The sequence below is a fragment of the Cinclus cinclus genome, chromosome 30 (assembly GCF_963662255.1).
Source record: "Cinclus cinclus chromosome 30, bCinCin1.1, whole genome shotgun sequence".
Lineage (NCBI taxonomy): Eukaryota > Metazoa > Chordata > Aves > Passeriformes > Cinclidae > Cinclus > Cinclus cinclus.
This window is the reverse complement of record NC_085075.1, coordinates 1,433,419-1,452,893: the sequence shown is the minus strand read 5'-3', so window position 1 is coordinate 1,452,893 and position 19,475 is coordinate 1,433,419. Positions and strand designations below refer to the sequence as shown.

At 67.6% G+C, this 19,475-nt stretch overlaps 3 protein-coding genes across 7 annotated transcripts; 1 reads left to right on the top strand and 2 right to left on the bottom strand.

The window, feature by feature from the left end:
- Window positions 1-1,776: 1,776 nt before the first annotated feature.
- Window positions 1,777-5,199, bottom strand: LOC134054830 (glycoprotein-N-acetylgalactosamine 3-beta-galactosyltransferase 1-like). The gene is given in 8 exon segments (XM_062510825.1): window positions 1,777-1,961; window positions 1,964-2,087; window positions 2,893-3,557; window positions 3,764-3,976; window positions 4,254-4,376; window positions 4,423-4,669; window positions 4,671-4,704; window positions 5,168-5,199. Coding segments are annotated over 8 exon segments (1,623 nt in total).
- OS9 (OS9 endoplasmic reticulum lectin) lies at window positions 4,993-10,828 on the bottom strand. 3 transcript variants are annotated; one of them, XM_062510922.1, is made up of 14 exons: window positions 10,664-10,828; window positions 9,121-9,297; window positions 8,969-9,032; window positions 8,808-8,884; window positions 8,618-8,716; window positions 8,321-8,522; window positions 7,760-7,876; window positions 7,533-7,639; window positions 7,390-7,426; window positions 7,192-7,280; window positions 6,854-7,117; window positions 5,918-6,341; window positions 5,721-5,836; window positions 4,993-5,361 (listed from the first exon to the last, which is right to left on the bottom strand). In XM_062510922.1, exons 1-14 carry the CDS (start codon window positions 10,826-10,828, stop codon window positions 5,233-5,235), a joined length of 2,067 nt encoding a protein of 688 aa, XP_062366906.1. In that variant the 3' UTR covers window positions 4,993-5,232. The 3 variants fall into 3 exon arrangements, with proteins under 3 accessions (XP_062366906.1, XP_062366907.1, XP_062366909.1); XM_062510923.1 differs by lacking the exon at window positions 10,664-10,828 and having other exon boundaries at window positions 7,533-7,672; window positions 9,121-9,322; XM_062510925.1 differs by lacking the exon at window positions 10,664-10,828 and having other exon boundaries at window positions 7,533-7,618; window positions 9,121-9,321.
- A 2,043-nt stretch (window positions 10,829-12,871) lies between these two features.
- B4GALNT1 (beta-1,4-N-acetyl-galactosaminyltransferase 1) lies at window positions 12,872-18,969 on the top strand. Of its 3 annotated transcripts, none has more exons than XM_062510964.1 (10): window positions 12,872-13,074; window positions 13,571-13,753; window positions 13,990-14,096; window positions 14,380-14,417; window positions 14,685-14,865; window positions 15,202-15,297; window positions 15,827-16,014; window positions 16,560-16,700; window positions 17,437-17,674; window positions 18,755-18,969. In XM_062510964.1, the coding sequence occupies exons 1-10, from the start codon at window positions 12,872-12,874 to the stop codon at window positions 18,967-18,969; spliced, it is 1,590 nt and encodes a 529-aa protein (XP_062366948.1). The 3 variants fall into 3 exon arrangements, with proteins under 3 accessions (XP_062366948.1, XP_062366947.1, XP_062366949.1); XM_062510963.1 differs by having other exon boundaries at window positions 15,184-15,336; XM_062510965.1 differs by lacking the exon at window positions 13,571-13,753 and having other exon boundaries at window positions 15,202-15,309.
- The last annotated feature ends 506 nt before the right edge of the window (window positions 18,970-19,475 follow it).

Here is a 19,475-nt window from a genome sequence, read left to right as displayed (position 1 = left end):
CGGAAGTGACCGGCGGGAGCGGGGTTTGGGGGCGGGGCAGCACCAGAGTGGGTGGGGGTCGATGATGGGTGGTACTTGAATATTAATTAGATAGGCGGGGTCTGAGAGGGGAGGGTGACCTGAAGTGCGACTTTTGTATGCAAATAAGGGGGCGTGTTTAACCGAACATTAGGCTACAAGAGGGCGAGGTTTGATAGGTAGGCGGGATATGCAAATAAGATGGGTGTGGCTTAACGAGTGAGGGCAATGGGCGGTGCCTGCTGTGTAGGCGGGGGTTATTTGGGTGTGTCATTACGTGGGCGTGGCCTGAGAACCGGGTGGAGCCAGCCCCGCCCGGCTGCAGCCGCTGGACAGCGATGTCCGATGTCCGGAGATGTGGAGGGGTTCGGGGGAGGGGCTGTGGGGGTTGTGAGGGGACAAGGAGCAGGTCAGGGACACAGGGGTACCAAAACCGCCCATCCCGTCCTGTACCTATCGCCAGCCTTGAGTAACCCCCGCCCTCTTTGTCCCCTCCTCGTCCCCAGCCCCGTGCTCCCATCACTACCCGGACGGTCCCGGAGGTGTCCCCAGCCATTCCCCAACCCGCCCCCCCCAGCCCCGCTGTCCCTCCACTGCCACCAGCTCAGAGATCTCCACAGCTGCAGGCTCTGGCCTTGTCCCCAGCTCCGACACTGTCCCCTTGTCCCCCTGGCCCTGGCCCTCTCCCCACCGTGGGGTCCCACCACCCACAGACGCCCCCAAGCGTGACAGTGGGACCCGCCCCCCCCAGCTCTGTGCCCTGATGAGACCCCCGGGCCCGCCCAGCCCCCCCTCCCAAGTCCTCAGCCCCGCTTTGCTCCCCTCGGATCAAGGCCACCATATCCCCGCAAAGCTCATTAATAGCCGCTAATTAGGGCCACGAGGGTCCGCCCGGGGGGCATGGGAGACGGTGGGGGGGGAGGAGGGGGGGGGGGAGTCTCAGGGCATTTGTGGTCCCCGGGGCAGGAAGGAGGGGCGGCTGCCCTGCCCCCAGACCCGCATCCCCCCATGTGCACCCCCTGGAGTGACCCCCCAAATTTGAAGCCTCCTTCACCATCCCCCTTTGACCCTTCCTGATCCCCAAAATTCCCCCTCTGTGGCCACTGACCTCCCCCAGGAATTGGGGCAATCACTTGGGGGGGTTACAGGGAACCAGGGAGGGGTCGTGATTTGGGGGGGCAGAGTTCGTGGAGAGGGGGTGCCATAGGATCACGGCCACTCTGGGAGAGCGCTGTGGTCGAGGAGGGTGGGGGAACAACATGGGGGATTCGTGGGGACAACACGGACATGGGGGGGGGGGCACTGTCACCATAGGGGGACATACTGAGAGGGGTGGCATGGCCACAAATGGGGGACCAGCACAGCCACAAGGGTCATGGCCGCCACAGACACAGAGGTGGGGACAGGAGGGGACGGGAGGGGATGGTCCCCACAGAAAGGCCTTGCACTGTCCCCACCTTGGGGTGCTGTTTGGGTCCCATCGCCCACAGCCCCCCTCGAGTGCTGCCTCCATGGGACCCTACCCCAGCTCCGTGTCCTGCTTAAAGCCCCCCGATCCCTCCCCGGTCCCCCAAAGCCCTGAGGCCCCCGTCCCGTTGTGCCCCGCCCCGGCACACCCGGATCAGGGCCATCCAGTCCCTGCAAAGCTCATTAACAGCCACTAATTAGGGCCACGCGTCCGCGGGGGAAGGGGGATTGGGGTGGGCGGAGGACAGGGGGAGTGCTCAGAGCATTTGGGGCGCCAGGGCAGGAATGGGGCTATGGGGGCCTCCCCTCCCCCGGGTGCACCCCACTGTAGGAAACCCCCAAATCTGGGGCCACCTTCACCCCGGGGGGGTGCCAGGGCTTGGGGGCTTTGGATGCTTGGGGACCTGGGTGGCTCCGGATGGTGGCGTTGGGGTCCGCGGGGGTCCAGGTGAAGTTGGGGGCCGCGGGGGGGCTCGGGGGGGTCGGTAGCGGGGTCTGTAGCCGTAGGGGCGCAGGCGCTGGCTCAGGTACTCCAGCGTGTACATCTCCTCCCCTGCCACGTAGTGGAAGGACACGGCCAGGTCTGAGCAGCACTGGGGACCCTGGGGGGACAGAGGGGGAGGCTGGGGGGAGTCACTGGGCGCCCAAGGTGCAGGGTGGGCAAAGGGAGCTGGAGGCTGTCCCTGATCACTGCAGCTTCTGCCTGGCACTCTCTGAGCAGGGCGGGGGCAGGCAGACACCCCAGGCGCATGGAGGGGACCTTGGTGACAGCAGGGATATCATGGCTGGATTTTGGAGAGAGGGACTACAGTCACACGTGGGGGGAGCATGTTGGGGGCCATGACCATGGGAGTGGGATCAGGGCTGTGTGGGGAAGACCAAGGCCACCATGGTCACACATGGGGGCCCTGGGGCTATGTATGAGGGAGGACACACTGGCCACACACACAGGGTGTGTAGCTACACAGTGTAGGAACATCCTGACCATGACTGGGGACCTCATGGGGATTTGGGGGGTGAGCCATGGCCATGGTGGAAGACATGACAGCCAGGCATGGGGGTGACACATGGCTGCACCTCGAGGTGGCCAGGGACATGTGAGGGCGGCCATGGCCATGCACGGAGACACCACTGCCACACACGTGGTCCATGGCTGCGTGTTACAGCCGCAGATTGTGGGGGAAGGTGACACCCAAGGAGAGCTGTGGCCACTCACAGGGAGATGGTGGCCGCATGTGGGGTTACTGAGGGTACACATGGGGGAGTTCTGGCCATGCATGGGGGGGAGTGTGGGGGGGGGGATCATAGCCACTTGTGGAGGGGCCACAACCACCCCAAGCAGCTGCCCCTACCCAGGCTGCAGTGACGGGGTGACCCCTCGGCTGGCGGCCCCGGGCTCTGACCCACCTCCACGACGGGGTACCAGCAGTAACGCTGGTACCAGAAGTCCCGGGCGAAGCGGTGAGTGAGGTGGATCTCAGGTGGGAAGGGGTGAAAGGTCTCCCGGCCCCACGTATCCCGTGAATCCCCCACGACCACCCCCAGGCGCTCCAGGCACTGCCCCAGTGCCACATCCTCTTCGGGGCCCGTGTGGGTGCAGGTGCCACTGGCAAAGGCAGTGGCCACACGGGCCAGGGCTGCCTGGCTGAGCACGTAGCCAGCCCCGCCGCTCATGTAGCCCTGGCGTGTGAAGGGCCGGAAGCGTTTCCCAAAGTAGAGGGGCCGCTGGGGCGAGTGTGTGGCCAGCAGCCAGCGCAGGTTGTCCAGCACCACAAAGGTGTCGTCGTCGGCCTTGAGGAACCAGTCTGCGTGGGCACGGTGGTGCCGCTGCACGCACTGGAGAGCCCCGATGGTTTTCCAGTAGAGCTGCCCCCGGCCTTCGGGAACCCCCAGCCCCACGGCCGGGAAGTGGGGGGCAGGCTCCGAGCTCATGAACAGGGCCACGTTGCAGTGCCGTGCCCAAGTGTCCCGCACGTGCTGGGCCTTGGTCTCCAGGTTTTGGGGTGCCGTCATCACCCAGCACAGCACCCGGACCTGCTGGAACAGCCCCCGTGCCACCCCTGCGTCCTCGCCTGGGGGAGAAGGGGCCACGCTGAGCACGGAGCAGAGACCCCAATGTCCCCATGCTGCCACAGTCAGGGTGTGGTCACTGTCCCCCAACAAATGGAGCAAACGGAGAGAGGCCACCCCCCCCCCCCCCCATTCTCCTGCCAGCCCCATCCCCCCAGAGTCCCCCAAGTCCCCAGCCAGTTCCACCCAGCACGGCAGCAGTGCCCACCTGCAGTGTCCGATGGGGCCACGCCGTAGAGCGCGGGGGATGAGGGCGTCCCAGGGGGAGCATTGGCCACCTGGGGGTCCCGGATGGGGGCAGGCACAGGCTGGGGCAGCAGGAGGATGTGGAGGAGGAGGAAGGTGGTGATGAAGCCCACCAAGACGCCCCCGTGGAAGGGCAGCCAGGAGCTCTGCAGGCCCAGGAGCAGCATGGGGACACCTAGCTCAGGTATGTGGGAGTCAGTGGGGACTTCCCCCATCACCCCTCAGCCACTGCAGCTTGATCTGCCAGCTGGGGTAGCCCTGGGGTAAAGCCCGGGGAAGGTGGGAGACAGGACTCATGGAGGGGGAGTGACGCAGACACACAGGGTGACACTCACGGGACAGTAATGGCACCCCAGGCTGGGCCCTCCAGACCCGAGGGGTGTCTGGGGGCTCATGGGGGATGACACAGAACCTCTGCTTTTAGCTAAGGGGGGACAAAGGTAACTTCCCACCGTCCCCGAACTCCTGGATTATTTTCAGCCCCTTGTGGTGGGTGGGGCCAGCGGGGGTGAGGGACGGGGAACACAACGGTGGGGGTGGGAGTTCTGGTATGGGGGTACCGGCTGCGGCCTCACCTGGGTCAGGGATGGGGAGTCCCAGTTCAGTCCGGGAGGGTCCCACGGTGTCTGTCGGTCCCTGGTTGGTTTGGGGGTCCTGGTGGCTCTGCTCGCCCTGGGGGCACCACCGGATCTGGGGCTCCTGGTGGCTCCGCGGGTTCCCGTGACTCCCGTCGGTGCCCGGGGTGCCGGTGGCACCACTGTCCCCGAGGGCTGTGGCGGTCCCGGTGGTCCCGGTCCGCTCGAGGGTCTCGGGGACTCCGCTCCCCCCCCCCTCCACGCTCCCATTGGCCGAGGACGGGCGAGCCCCCCGGCCCCGCCCTGATTCTGATTGGCTGCCGAGCCCCTGACCCCGCCCCTCCACAATTTGTGGGGGGGCGATTCCCCAGGACCGGAGTGGGGAGGGGGTGTGTGAAGACCCCGGGACAGGGGGGACACAGACAAAGCCCGGGGTGACCTCGGTTTATTGATTAAAAGGCGGGGGGATCAAAGGGGTTGAACAACTTCTTACATCTCATTATGAGAGAGTGAACCCCCCGGCAAGGGGGGAGCACGAATGGCTCCAGTGGCAACAGGACCCCCCCCCCCCCCCCCACCCAATCACACCTCCCCCCTCCCCCCAAAAATCACAGCCATTCCTCCCCCTCCAACCTCCCAGTTCATCCGTGTCACAAATGCACCCAAATCTCAGGGCAGGGTCCCCCGGGGGGTGACACAGTGACCTGCCCCTCCCAGGTGGGGGACACCAGGGTCACTTGGCTGGGCCCGGGACACCCCAAGTGACCCTGGTGGTCCCCACCCAGCCCCACAGCAGGGAGAGAGCCACAATTCTGGGGGGCATGGTTCAGCATTTGAGGGACGAGAATTTGGGGGATCAGAAGTCTTGGTCCTCAGAGTCAGTGGGTGGGGGGGGCTCGTCACGACCCCCCCACACGAAGCGATAATTGTCCTCCAGTGCCTGCTGCCGCCGCCGCTCCTTCTGTGCTTCCTCCGTGCCCTGCACCTGGGGTGGGGGGGAGCAAATCAACTCGGTGCCCCCCGCACCTCTGTGCTCCCCCCACATTTCCCTCCTCAGCTCCCCCTGTGCCTGTGTCCTGGCCCCAAGCCTCTCCACCTCAGTGTCTCCCCGTGCCTCAGTTTCCCCCACATTCATCAGTGACGCCTCCCCGTCCCTCGGCTCCCCCACATTCCCCAGCTCTGCCACGCCTCAGGTTCCCCCACCTCAGCTCTGTTCCTGGTTTCCCCTAAAATCATAAATTCCCCTCCTCCCGAGCCTCAGTTGCAACCCTTCCCTCCGTGCCCTCCCCCATCCCTCGATGACACTCCCCGGTCCCTCGGTGCCCCTCCCCGTGGCCCCCGCACCAGGATGCTGAGGAAAATCTCCTTCAGGCTCCGGGAATCTTCCTCCGACAGCCACTGCGCCGCCTCCTCCTCCTCACCCCCCGACGACGCCGTCACGATCTTGATCTCGATTTTCCCTGAGGAGAGGGGCCCAGGGGGTTGATTTGGGGCAGGGGGGGCTCGCCCCTGCTGCCTCCCCCGGCCGAACCCCTCCCTACCTTCAGCCCGCAGCCCTTCCTTGGCCAGCAACGCCCGCACCTCGTTCTCCACCTGCGGCAGCTGCGGGGGGCTCTGGTTTTCCCGGGGGGGCTCCTGCTTCCCCCGGGAAGGCTCCCGCTCCTGGGGCGTGTCGCGGTTCCCGACTCTGCTCATCTGCACCCACACCCGCCCCTCGCTGGGAAGCCTGGAGCTGCCCTTCCTCGCAGCTCCTCCCTCCTCCTCCTCCTCCTCTTCCTCCTCTCTGTTCCTCCCGGGACCGGGAGGGGGGCCGGAAGGGTCACGGCGGGGCTCGGGGGGGTCGTGGTGAGGGTCAGCCCTGTCCAGCCGGTCCATCAGCCGGGTCAGGGTGGACGCAAGGGTCCGGGTTGCGCGGGTCCGGTCGAACTCCCCCTTCAGCCCCTCGGTCTCCAACTCATCCTCCACCTGCAGGAAGCATTAAAGGCAGGTTCCCTGGCCTGGCCAGCAGGTACCCAGAGCAGCTGGGGGTTCCTTGGCCCAGAAGGGTTGTCCTCAGCCTGTCCCCATTTCTGCTGGGCAGCCCTGGCCGGGCTGCAGGGTCTCCAGCACAGCCAGGGCATCCCAATCCTGCCAGGGTCTCCTCAGCCCAAACAGGAGAATCCCAGCGTAGTCAGGGAGTCCCAGCATGGTCAGGGGGGTGACAGCACGGCCAGGGGTTCCCTGGTGCAGACAGGGTGTCCCCACAGCAACCAGAAGATCCCCAGTTCTGCTGGAGGCAGCCAACCCAAGTAGAGCCCCCAGTGCAATCTGGCTGGGGCTCCCCTACTGCAGTCTGGGTGGCCCCAGCTTGGCCAGAGGGTCCCATCCCTGCTGGGGGCCCTCAAGTGTGGCTGCGGAATCCACCCAGAGAGGTCCCAGTGCCACTGTGGGGATCCCAGCCCAGTCAGGGGGGTCCCAGCCCGGCCAAGGGTCCGCACCTCACTGATGATGCTGTCGAACTCCTGCTCCATCTGGCTCTTCACCTCCTCCTTCAGCCTCGCCACCTGCTCCCGTGGCAGCAGCTCCAGCCCTGCCAGCAGTGGCCCCGCCTCCTCCTCTTCCTCCTCATCCTCCTCCTCCTCCCCAGTGGGGGGGGGCTCGGGGCCAGGCAAGGCCTCAGGGTTGGGGGGCTCTGTGGGACCGGGGGGCGCTTGGGGAGCTTTTGCTGCTGCCTCCTCCTCCTCGCTTGCCTTCTCCTTGGCCTGAAGCAGTGGGAAGGGGCTCAGGGGGAAACTGAGGCACAGAGAAGCCCGAGGGGCAAGGAGGAAGTCCCCACCTTCCTGGTGGTCTCCTTCAGCTCCTCGATGAACTGCAGCAGGTCCCCAGGGCTCCGGATCACCTTGAAGTGGATTTTCTTCCGTGGATCTATGTGGGAACCCAGAACAGGAGGCTGGAGTGGCAGGGGTGGCATGGGGGACACAGGGGACACGGGGTGGACATGGAGGTGACATGGGGTGGACACTTCAGGACTCACCAGCTGCCTGAGCACCAGCTGTCCTTGGGGACGGCTCCTGCAGGGAGGAGACAGGGGATGAAGCAGGACTCTAAACCCCCCACAGAGTGACCCCTAACTCACCCCAAGACCCCCAGAATGTCCCCAGGGCCACTGAGACTCACCCTGGTGCTGTCCTGCTGGTTACTGGCTGTGACTGCCACCTCCTGGTCCCCAGCTGTCACATCCTTGGCTGGGTCTGGCTGGTTCCCTGGCACAGGAGGGGACACAGCTGCCACAGGGGGGACATGCCTGGCACTGGGAGCTTCAAGCCAACAGCCAGGTCAGGGGTCCCAGAAGGAGAGGGGACACAGGCTGTGCTGTCATCATGAGGTGGGGACAGAGGCCATACCATCCTGGGTGCCCTCAGGGGTCTGTGAGGAGGGCTCACTGTCCCTGTCACTCCACAGCCGTGTGTCCAGTGTCCGGAGCTCCTCTGAGATCTCCTCCACCTTCCGCTTGGTGTCAGCTGGGGAAACAGGGGACAGGGACAGTGACAGCACAGTCGTGGGGTACAGGCCCAGCGCCACACTTCAGGGGACCATGGCAGTCCTGTGTTGGAGGGGACAAGGCCAACCCTGGCACAGAGGGAAGAGTGCCAGGAAGGTGACAGTGCCAGCCCCGGGACAAAGGGGACAGGGCCAGGAAGGTGACAGTGCCAGCCCTAGGATGGAGAGGATAAGGGAAGGCTGGAGAGAACAGAGCCAGTCCCAGAAGGGTGAGTGCCAGCCTTGGGATGGAGAGGTCAAGGCCAGCTGGGGGATGAGGGGACAGGACCAGGTGGGAGAAGACAGTGCCAATCTCAAGATAAGAGGGGACAGCACCAGCCCTGCACCAGGGCTCAGTGCCAGCCTTGGAATGGACGGGACACAGTGCCAACCCCACGCCCGTCCCAGGGGTCCCTGATACTCACAGACTTGGGCACGCACGTACTGCACGTACTGGGCGGGCGAGAGGGCAGGCTGGCAGCGGATGGGCTGCGGTGCCAGCCCCGGGGCCGGCCGCAGGAACGGGTGGTGGCAGATGCGCGTCGTGTGCACCGTCAGCACGTACGAACACGACTGCGGCTCGTCCACGCGGGCGATGTAGTCCCCGGCACCCTCCTCGCACAGGAACTGTGGGGAAAGCCCTGGGGTGATGCCCTGCTCTCTCCCAGGTGCCCCCTGTGCCCCGCAGTGTCCCCGTGCCCTGCAGTGCCCCCAGTCCTTACCCGGACCTCGGCCTCACGGGCGCGGCCGGTGAGGTCGCAGCGGGAGCCGTTCACGTAACTCTGGCTGTGGTAGCGCCGTAGCTGGTGCTGCTTGGAGGCCTGGAGGGACAGGGAGAGGAGTGGGGTGGGCACGGGAACAGCCCTGTCACTGCCACCCACCTGCTGTCCCCAAGGTGAGGGGGACACAGACCTTGGCTGTCTCGTCATCCCAGTCAAAGGCAGACTGGTAATAGCCCAGGACAAGGATGTCACCCTTGATCTCAGACTCTGTGGGGAGTGGGAACAAAGGGCAGATATTGAGGTGGTGGTGTCATCAGGGCCACTCTGTTCCCCGCCTGTCCCCACTGTCACCTTCCAGGTGGTACTGCTGGATGTGTCTCCCATAGCAGAACTCATACGTCCACCAGTCCTTGGTCTGGGAAGAGCGAGCAGAGCCCGTGGGTGAGGCTTGGGGTGCCCCCTTGCCAGCCCCTCGGTCCCCCCCTGGCACCCCCTGGTCCCACCTTGAGGAGGCAGGGTGCTGTCCCCATGGGCCGCAGCAGCTCAGCCACGCCAGAGCCGTTGTAGAGCCGGGGATCCCGCGGGGGGCCCGGGGGGGGCCCCACGGCCGCAGGGGGCAGGCGGCACTCATAGCGCTGCTTGAACCTTGAGGCCACGGTCACCACGTCCTCAGCCTCGTGCTGGTGGGGGGCACAGGGCTGTCAGAGTCCTGGGCAGCCCCCGGGAGCCCACAGCCTCTGGCAGGACACCTCAGAGCCCCCCCCAGGACCCTGAAGTCTGCCCCCATTGGGAAGACCCCCCCCTCCAGCACCCTGCAGCCCCTCAGTGACCCTGCAGCCACCCTAGAGACCCCAGACTCCCTCGGTGACCCTGCAGCCCCTTCCAGAGACCCCACAGCTACCCCAGAATCCCCCACTCACCCTGCAAACCCCCAGTGACCCCACAGGCACCCCAGAAAACCCAGACTCCCCCGGTAACCCTGCAGCCCCTTCCAGTGACCCCAGAGATTCCCCCAGCCCCTCCCTGTACCTACAGCCCCACCAGCTGGGACGGGACAATCCCCACACCCATCCCCCCACAGCAGCTTCCCTCAATACAGCCTCCATCCACGTCCCTGTCACAGCCCAGTGCACACGGGGGGGGGAGGGGGGGGTGGAGAAGAGGCCTGTCACTGCCTCCAGCAGATGCAAGGGGCTCCGGACCACCCCTCAAACCCTCATGGGTTGCTCTGCAGCTTCTGCCCCACAGCTCCAGGTGTTCCAGTGGAGTCCCAAGGACAAAAACTCGGCAGCAGCTCCCTGCTGGGTGTCCCCTCCCTCTCAAATTTGGGAAACCAAAACAAGAAGTGAAAGGACCGAGAGGACGATACCCTCTGCCACCGCCACACCCACATCTGGCGTGGCCACCCAGGAACATTGGGCAGCAGAAGAGGCGCGGCCCCACGAGCTCCAGGAAGTGCGAGGTGTCAGTGTCACCTCAGGGACCCTCAGGCCCGGCTGTCTCCGGGGAGCTGCTCAGCGAAGGAGGTACGGACAGCCGGCTCCTCCCCACCCCCGGATCCCATCCTCATCGCTCCCCATCCGTGTGCCCCCGGATTCCGGCCAAGGTCCCGCCGGCAGCGCCCTGGGCCCGTGCCCCCAAGCCTAGCCCGGGCCGGGACCACCCAGGACCCACCGGTGCCGCTGCCCCAAGCCTTGGATCAATCGGGGCAGTGTCCCTGACCCTGACTCGGTGTCTCCGGTCCCGTCCCCGCCCCGAACGGGTGTCCCTGGCCCCTGTTGCGACCCCCGGCCGGATTCCCCTCCCCAGCAGCCCCCAGCCGCTGCCCTCGGCCGCGGAACGAGCCCCAGTAGGGAGCAGAGGCCGGTGCCCTGTCCTTGGCAGGTGCTCCCGGTCCCCGTAGGAGGCCCCTGAGCGGCATTCCTGACCCGCAGCCGGTTCCCCTCTCATCGGCAGCCCTATGGCCGATGCGCCGGTCCCGGTAGGGCCCACAGGACGCTGCCCGCCTCCCCCCACCCAGTCGTTGTCCCCAGTGCCGAAGCGCACCTGCCCGGCCAGCACGGGCTCGGCCAGAATCTCGAGGCCGTACTTGAGCTCGCTGAGCTCCTGCAGGTTGAGCGCGGCTCGGGCCCCGCGGAGGGGCCACCCCGGGCCAAGCAGCGCCAGCAATGCCAGCACCGCCACCGGCCCCGGGCCCCGCCGCGCCGCCATCTTCCCCCCCCCCCCCGCCGCCGCTTCCGCTTCCGCCCGCACCTCCCGCGCCCGCCCCGGCCCCTCTACTTCGGCCTGTCATTGGTGTCTGTATCTGCCTGTCAAAGAGGAGCTCGGTTCTAATTGGCCAGTGGGAGGCGATGACGCCTCCGGCTGTGAGGCCGCGGGGGCGAGGTGGGTGTGAGGCAGGGACCGCGACGATTGGCCGGAGCCCGCGCTGGCGACAGCCAATGGCGAGGCGGGGCGCGGCCGACCAAGATGACGTTGCGCATGGAGGCTCCCCATTGGCCGAGCGGGATGCAGGCGATCCTCGCGCTCTGATTGGTGGAGGGCACAGAGCATCCCAGGGGGTCACGTGGTTACCGGAGCCGGGAGGGGGCACAGGCCCCACTCCTGGGGGAGGCCCCGGCCCACGGGGAGGGGCGTGCGTGGGACATCGAGGGAGCGAGGCTTCCTGCAGCATGCTGCCTGCCCCCATCCCCGCAGCACCTGGTGTCCCTCTGCTCCTCCAGTCCCCTCCTGACCCCGCCCAAACATCCTCCGAGCCCCCCCTGGACCCCTCGGTCCCCCCCACGGACCCCTCAGCACTCCTTCAACCGCCTGGCAACACCACGAATCTCCCCAGCCCTCTCCCCCCGGGCTCCGCAGCCTCCCCAGCTCCGAGTCCCCGCCCCCTCCCGGTCCCAGCAGAGCTCAGACCGAGCCCCCCTTCCCCTCTCTCAATGGGGCCGTTGTGCGCCCCACGCGTGGGCACAAAGCGCGGCCTGTGGCAGCCGCGCCGCGGGGGCTGATCCTTGCCCCTCCCGTCACAGCCCCGAGCCCCTGCAGGCCCGAGCCACCGCCTGCCCGTCCTCGCTTTTTGCATCCCCCCTCCGCCTTTCCCCCCGCTGTCTCGCCCCGCCCCTGCCGGGGCTGCGGCGGTGCCATTTCGCACCGGGGCCGCCGGGGGCGCCCTCGCCGCCCGCTCCGGTGCCGGTGCCGCTTGCGGCCGCGGAGCTCCGGGACCCGCCAGCAGAGCCAGGTAGGGCCGGGGCCGCTCTTGTCGCGGCTTGCCACGACGAGGGATAGCACCTGCCACTACCCCGCGGCTGCTACATCGCCGCCTCTCTCCCCAGACATCCCCAAATCCCCGCATCCCGCGGTACCCCGCGGGCCGCCGGGCCCCCCCGAAACCCTACAGGCCCCCATCAGCATCCCCCGCATCCCCCATCCCCGCTGGCTGCTCCCCCCCCCCCCCCCCCCCCCCCGGACACTCCCAGCCCCCTCCCTCCGCATCCCCCGGGCCTCCCGCCAGTCCCAGCCCCCCGAACCTCCCCGAACATCTCCCAGGCCCTTCCCTGCCCCGCCCCCCGTGCCCCCAAACACCCCCAGTCCCTCCCGACGTCTCTCCCGAGCCCTGTTTTGCCTGAGCCACTCATCCTCGGGGAGAGCCCCCGGGCAGGTCTGGGGTGTCCCCCGGCTGCAGCCACATCCCGCGAGGCTGGGGGAGCAGCAGGACGGCAGCAAATACTGGGGGTGCGGGTCCCTCCGCCCCTGACACTGTCCCCGTTTCCCCAGGCTGGTGCTGTGGGGGGCAGAGCCATGAGTGTGGGCTGAGCCTCCCTCGCTGGGACCTGCGCCCACCCCCAGGTGAGGGCACTGGGAGCACTGGTGGTCAGGGTGGAGGGGGTGCCATGCAAGCACAGCAGAACGGGGGAGTTGGGGGTGGCATCAGGCCACTGGGTAGAACTGGGAAACTGGGAGTGCTGGGAAACACTGGGAGGCAGCACCGGGATGAAGGAAGGGATGGTACACTGCACTGGTGGCACTGGTTTGCACTGGGTGTCACTGGGAGGTGCTGTGGGCACTGGTTTGCACTGGGGATGCTGGGTGGCAGCAGGAGGCACTGGGGTCTCTGGGTTGTACTGGGTTACACTGGGAGCCACTGAGCGCTGCTGCCACTGGCCTTGGCCTCGCTGGGCACGGGGGGTCACTGGGAGGTGTTGGGATGCGCCGGGGGGCGCCGGGGGGCACCGGGGTGACAGTGTCCCCCCACCAGGCAGGATGCGGGGGGCGCAGCGGGCGCTGTGCCTGCTGCTGGTGGCCTCGGCCTCGCTGGCAGCGCTGTACCTGCACCTGTGGGCACCCAAGGGCCCCCCCACTGTGGACCTGCGTCGCCCCCGCCCCGAGCGGCTGCCACCCCCTCTGCCCCCCCCTGCCCGCGCCTACCCCCACGTGCCTTTCCGCCTCAAGGAGGAAGTCATGGAGTAAGGACGGGGCATGGGGGTATCCGGGGAGGATGGTGGTGGGTGGGGGCACCTGTGGGGTGTGGGTAGCCAAGGGTGGGGTTGCACATCTTCACCGTGCCACCCCTGGGTTGGGGCCTGGGAATCCCGGCAGGGTGGGGGTACCCAGGAATGGGGTTACTCAGGGCTAAGGGCACCCCAGGATGGAGCTGTGGCTCCGGAGACAGGGGCACCCACGGGTTGGGGCACCCTAGGGTCGGGTGTTGGGCACCTGGGGAGGGACGATGGGGTGGTGGCACAAGGGTGACAAAGGTGGGGTCAGGGCTGCGGTGGGTGGCGGCTGGCGGTGTCTGGAAGGTGGCAGCAGGTCCCAGGGCGGTGCCACGTGGGGACAGGCAGTGACGGGAGGTGGTGGTGCCGTGGCGGTGCCGCTCGCGGGTCCCCGTGTCCGTGCCCAGCTGCGGTGGTGCAGATTATGGTGCCGCTGATATCGGTGACAGCGGCCCTGTCGCGACAGGCTGCTGCCCAGGAACGGGTGTTCTTGCGAGGCGGAGGCGGAGGCGGGGCTGGCGCTGCCGCTACGGCGGCGGCTCTTCGGGCCCGGCCCGGGGGGGCTCGACTTCGCCAGCGCCTTCGCCCCCGGGGAGAGGCCGCGGCAGCTGCGGCTGCGGGAGCGCGAGTACCGCAATTACCGGAACCGGTGAGTGCGGGGGCACGGGCGGGACCCCGGGGCTCAATGCGGGCACTGCAGCTCCCGGGTCGGCTCTGGTGCGGGGGAGACCCCCAGGGCACCTCGGGGCAGGATGGGACCCCGGGGGTTTGGGACCCTCGTGGCTGAGTGCGGGGTGTGTGCCACGCACTGACCAGTCCCGGGGCAGGGTGGGACTTGGGACTCCCCAGGGACCCCCGGCTGAACCTCCGGTGCCCCCCCCGCAGGGTGCAGACCCCCGCCGACCGCCTGCTCATCGTCCCGGCCAACTCCCCTCTGGAGTACCCGGCGCAGGGGGTGGAGGTGCGGCCGCTGCAGACGGTGCTGGTGCCCGGTGAGGGGGCGCGGGGGGAGCAGGGGGTCGGGGGCACCGGGTCAAGGAGGGGAGCACATATGGGGGGCACGGAGGGGGGCAACGGGGAGGGCACAGAACGGAGGAAACAGGGGGGTGTGGGGCACCGGGGGGAGGCACAGGATGAAGGAGGAGGAACCTGTAGGGGACACGGGTATGGGGGTCCATGGGCAGGGGGTACCCCCGAATGTCTCTGAGGAGGGAAGAGGGGGTAGGGGGTCCCTCCGGGGGTCACTGGGCCTCACCCCTGTGTCGCGACCCCCAGGGCTCAGCCTGCAGGCGCCGGCCAGGAACAGGTACCAGGTGAGGGCGAGGGCGGGGCACGGGGAGGGGCTGGGGAGGGGTCACGGGGAGAGGCGTGGCTCGAGAGGTCTGGGCGGGGCTTGAGGGTAATGGGCGGGGCCTGTCCAGTTTGTGGGCGGGGCGCGTGGGGGTGGGCGGGGCAGCGGAGAGACCGGGGAGGGGCCGAGGGAAGTTCGGTGCGCTCCCCCCACCCCTGTGCGCAGCCTCCCCGGTTTGGGGGGGCCCCTGCCGTGACCCCCCGGGCCTCCCGTGACGTGCCGCCCGCAGGTGAACCTGACGGCTTCGCTGGGAACGCTGGCGGTGGCGGCCGAGGTGGAGGGCGTGGCGCTGCGAGGGGAGGGGCAGGCGCACCTGTCCCTGGCCGCCGCCCACCTGGACCACCTGAACCGGCAGCTGCAGTTCGTCACCTACACCAACACCCAGTTCCACCCCGATACCGCCGACATTGGTGGGTACGGAGGGAGCTGCACCGGATCGGGGGGTTCTGATTCCGAGGCCCCCGGCACCCCCAGGCCCCCCGCGCTCCTGGGAACCCCAGTACCCCCCCGGGACCGCGGTTGACCCATGGGAATTCCAGCCACCCTGGGACCCCCAGCGGCTTCCCGGACCACCAAGCCACCCTGGTTGTCCCGGATCCCCCCGGAACCCCAAAGCCCACAGGACACTGGTGGTATCCCAAATGTCCCCGCTGTTCCCGTGTCCACCAGTGACCCCCACCCCCCGGGAATTTCGGCTTCCCCCTCCCTGTGTCCCCCCGCGCCCCCAGCCCCTCCTCGCCCTGCAGTGCAGTTCTCCACCGACGGCCACTCTGCCGCCTTCGCCATCCGCATCCGGCACCCGCCCATGCCCCGTCTGTACGGCCCGGGAACCGCCAGCGACGGCGACGGGGACAGTGACAGTGACAGCAGCGGGGACGGGGGTGAGCACGGGGCCCTGCACCCCGAAATTAGCCCTGCCCATGTCCCCAGCACTTGTGGTGCTCCCAGTGCCCTCAGTCCTCCTGGTGCCCCCAGTGCCAGACTCCCAGTGCACCCAGTGCTAGAATCCCAGTGCTGGAGACTCTTGGTTCTGCCAGTACCAGTGACCCCAGTGCTCCCAGTGCCAAAGTCCCAGTCTTTCTAGTGTGGGAGCCCAATCCTTCCAATGTGAGTGCTCAGTGCTCCCAGTAAGTGTCCCAATGTTCCCAGTACAGGTGCCCAATTCTCCCAGTACTGGTGTTACTGGTTCTCCCAGTGTAGGATCCCAGTGCTCAGGTGACCAGTACTGAAGTGTCCAGCACTCCTGGAGTGGGCTCCCAACAGGGGTTCCCAGTGCTCCCATTAAGGATGGGTGCCCAGGCCTCCCAGCATGACCCCTTGTGCTCCCAGTGCTCCCAATGCAGGTTCCCAGTGTCTCCCCCCACCCCTCAGGGTACAACATCTCGGCGCTGGTGACAGTGGCCACCAAGACGTTCCTGCGCTATGACAAACTGCGGGGGCTCATCGCCAGCATCCGCCGCTTCTACCCCTCTGTCACCATCGTGGTGGCCGACGACAGCCAGCGCCCCGAGCCCCTGTCTGGGCCCCACCTGGAGCACTACCTCATGCCCTTTGGCAAGGTGAGGCTCCTGAGGGGGGACAAGGGGTGGTGTCAGGGCTGTGGGTCCCCAGACAAGGGACACGGGGTCCTGGCAGAGCCATGGGGTTGTGGGACATGGGAGGGACTGGCAGGAGCTGAGGTCCCCAAAAAAGGGGGGACAGGGAGGTGTGGCAGCGTGGTGGGACCCCAGAGAGGGGGGACACTGGGGTTCTGATGAGGATGTTGCTCCATGGGCGGCGCTGGCAGGGTGGGGGTCCCTGGGGATGGGCGACAAGGGGGAAGGGGACATGGGAACTCTGTCAGAACAGGGGGAGCCCCGAGAGAGGGGACACGTGAGGGTCTGACAAAGTGGCAGGAAGCCGGGGTGCTCTTGGGGGTTGGCAGGGCTTGAGGTTGTCTGGGGGATGGGGGACACGGGGGGGTCTGTCAGGGCTGTGGGATCCTGGAGAAGGGGGACACAAGGCCTGGAAGAGCTGTTGGTCCCCGGGGAAGTGGGACACGGGGGTCCGTGGGGAGCTACGGTGTGTCGGTGTGGTGTCCGAAGGTCCCACACTGCCCCCGCAGGGCTGGTTCGCCGGCAGGAACCTGGCAGTGTCGCAGGTGACAACCAAGTACGTGCTGTGGGTGGATGATGACTTCATCTTCACGCCCCGCACGCGGCTGGAGAAGCTGGTGGATGTGCTGGAGAGAACCAGCCTGGACCTGGTGCGGGGCTGCAGGGGGGTGGGGGTACGGCCAGCAGGTCCCAGTGGTCTGGGGGAGTGGTCCTTGTTCCCATGCCCAGTGCCTAGTGCTGGACAGAACCATGCTGGACCCGGTGTGGAGGACTCGGGGATACATGGGGGGACTGGGGCCACCAGCAGGGCAGGGGATGGCCAGTGCACCCCCGTGCTCTGCAGAGGGTGGCCTCACTCCCATGCCCAGTTCCAGTGCTGGACAGACCCAGGAGCTGGCACAGAGCACGGGTGGGCAGTGAGTGCCCAGAGGGTCCCCGTGCTCTGGGAATGCCGCTCCTGGTGCCTTGTGTCCCAGTACCCAGGGCCCGGGGCTGTCCCAGTGCCCCCCATGTTCTGCAGTGTCCCCCGGTGGGCGATGCTGGGATGTCCCAGGTGTCGTGAGGGGGTGACACTGGGATTCCCTGGAGATGTTCCCGGTCTCGATGCAGCCCCCCCCCACCCCCAGCACAGTTCCTGTGCCCAGGTGGGCGATTCTGGCAGGGTCCTGAAGGTCCCAGTGCCGCAGACCGGCGATGTGGGGGGTGCGGGGTTTCAGGGGGTCCCGGTGCCCAGGTGGGCATTCAGGGGGTCCCAGTTCCCAGGTGCTGGCACAGCTCCAGTGCAGCGGCCCTGTCCTGTCTTATCCCTTCCCACCTGTGGGCGATGCCGGGGGGTGGTGCGGGGGTCCCGGTGCCGCCCCCCCAGCTCTCCGCTGTGCCCCGCAGGTGGGCGGCGCGGTGCGGGAGATCACCGGCTACACCACCACGTACCGGCAGCGGCTGAGCGTGCGGGGGGGCGGCGCGGGGGGCGACTGCCTGCGGACCCGGCCCGGCTTCCACCACCGCCTCGCCGGCTTCCCCGCCTGCGTCGTCACGGACGGAGTCGTCAACTTCTTCCTGGCCCGCACCGACAAGGTGCGGCAGGTGGGCTTCGACCCTCGCCTGCGCCGCGTGGCTCATCTCGGTGAGGGGCTGGGGGCAGGGGAGGGAGGGCTGGAAGGGGTGGGAGGGTCCTGAGGGTGCGCGGGGTGCTGAGGGGTCTGCGGGGTGAGTCTAAGGGGGTCCCAGAGGAGGAGGGTCCTGGGGGTTCCCAGGGTTTTGAGGGATCTGAGGGAATCCCGGGGGTGAGGGGTGGTCCCCAGGTCCCCCTAGGAGTCTTGAGGGGTCTGAGGGTCAGACCTAGGGGTTTCCGGGGGGAGGGGAGTGGGGTGTGGAGTGCTGGGGATCCCGGCGGGGGGAAGGAAGGACTAGAAAGGTGTGGGGGGGGGGGGGGGTCCCGGGGGAGGGGGCACGGGAGTCTGGGGGTGTCCTTGGAGGGGTCTGGGGAACCTCATGGGAGGAGGAGTGGTCTGGGGGCAATGCTGAGGGTCCCAAGGAGGGGGAGCAGGGAGTGCCTGGGGTGTTCTGGGGTCCTGAAAAGGGGGCGGGGGGGCCCAAGCAGGGTTCCTGGGGGGCTGGGAGGAGCTGCAGGGAGCCTCAGGAGGACACAGAGGAGGAGTGGGAGCACCTGGGGGTGTCCAGGAAGGGAAGGTGGGGAACCCTGAGAGCGCAGGGGAGTCAGGGGGCCCCGGGGGTCTGGGAGGCATCAAGGAGTGTCCAGGGGTCTCAAGGGGGAGCAGGGGTGATTAAGGGTGGGGGAAGGGGCGGTTCAGGGGGTCTGGAGGGATCAAGAGGGGCTGGGAGGTTCTTGGAGCATCTTGGAGTCCTGATGGGGGAGGCCTGGAGATCATCATGAGGGAAGTCCTGGGGGGGACTGGAATTTCTCTGCTAGAGAACTTAGGGAGACCCCTGGGGCAGCAGCAGGGGTGGAGGAGATGCCAGGGTCCCCCGCAATTGAGGGGGTCAGAGATAAGGGGGGATGCTGGGGTCCCTCACAATTCAGGGGTCAGAGATAAGGAGGGGATACCAGGGTCCCTCACAATTCAGGGGTCAGAGATAAGAGGGGATGCCAGGGTTCCCCCACTGCAGGCCCACAGGATTTGAGTCGGGGTGAGGGACCCCAGGGCAGCTCTGAGCCCGTTTTGGGGCTCCCCTCTCTCCCCAGAGTTCTTCATTGATGGGCTGGGGGTGCTGCACGTGGGCTCATGCGAGGACGTGGTCGTGGATCACGCGTCCAAGCTGGCGCTGCCGTGGCGGCGCTCGGAGGGGGAGCGCCAGTACAACCGGTACCGGTACCCGGCGGCACGGGACGACAGCCTGCGCCTCAAGCAGCGCCTCTTCTTCTTCAAGAACCGCTTCAAGTGCATGGCTGGCGACTAGGGGTGGCTACCAGCCCCAGCCACTCTCCCCGGCCACCGGCGGGGCCACCGCAGGGCTGCTGACACTGGGGTGACACAGGGGTGATACCACCCCCGGGGCACCCCATGTGCCACCCCCAGGGTGCTCACAGGGCCACTGACACAGAGGTGACACAGGGCCACCACCTGCAGGGTCACTGAGCACGGTACACACCATGGACATCACTCACAGGGCCACTGAGCCCGGGCCATCAGCACAGGCCACCTCAAGGGTCACTGCTGCCAGCCACCCCTACGGTGTCCCCAGAGCCACCACAACCATGGGCTATTCCGTGGACCACCGGCCACGTCTGGGGCACCCCCAGGACATCCCCAGGGACACTGACTCCAACGGGCCATCTCCTGTGGGCTACCCCCAGGGCCACGATTGTTGGCCACCTCTGGGCACCACCAGGGCTACCAACCCTGGGGAACCCCTGGGGTGCCAACCCCCCGTGGGCCACCCTGTGGGCCACGACACTCGGCAGT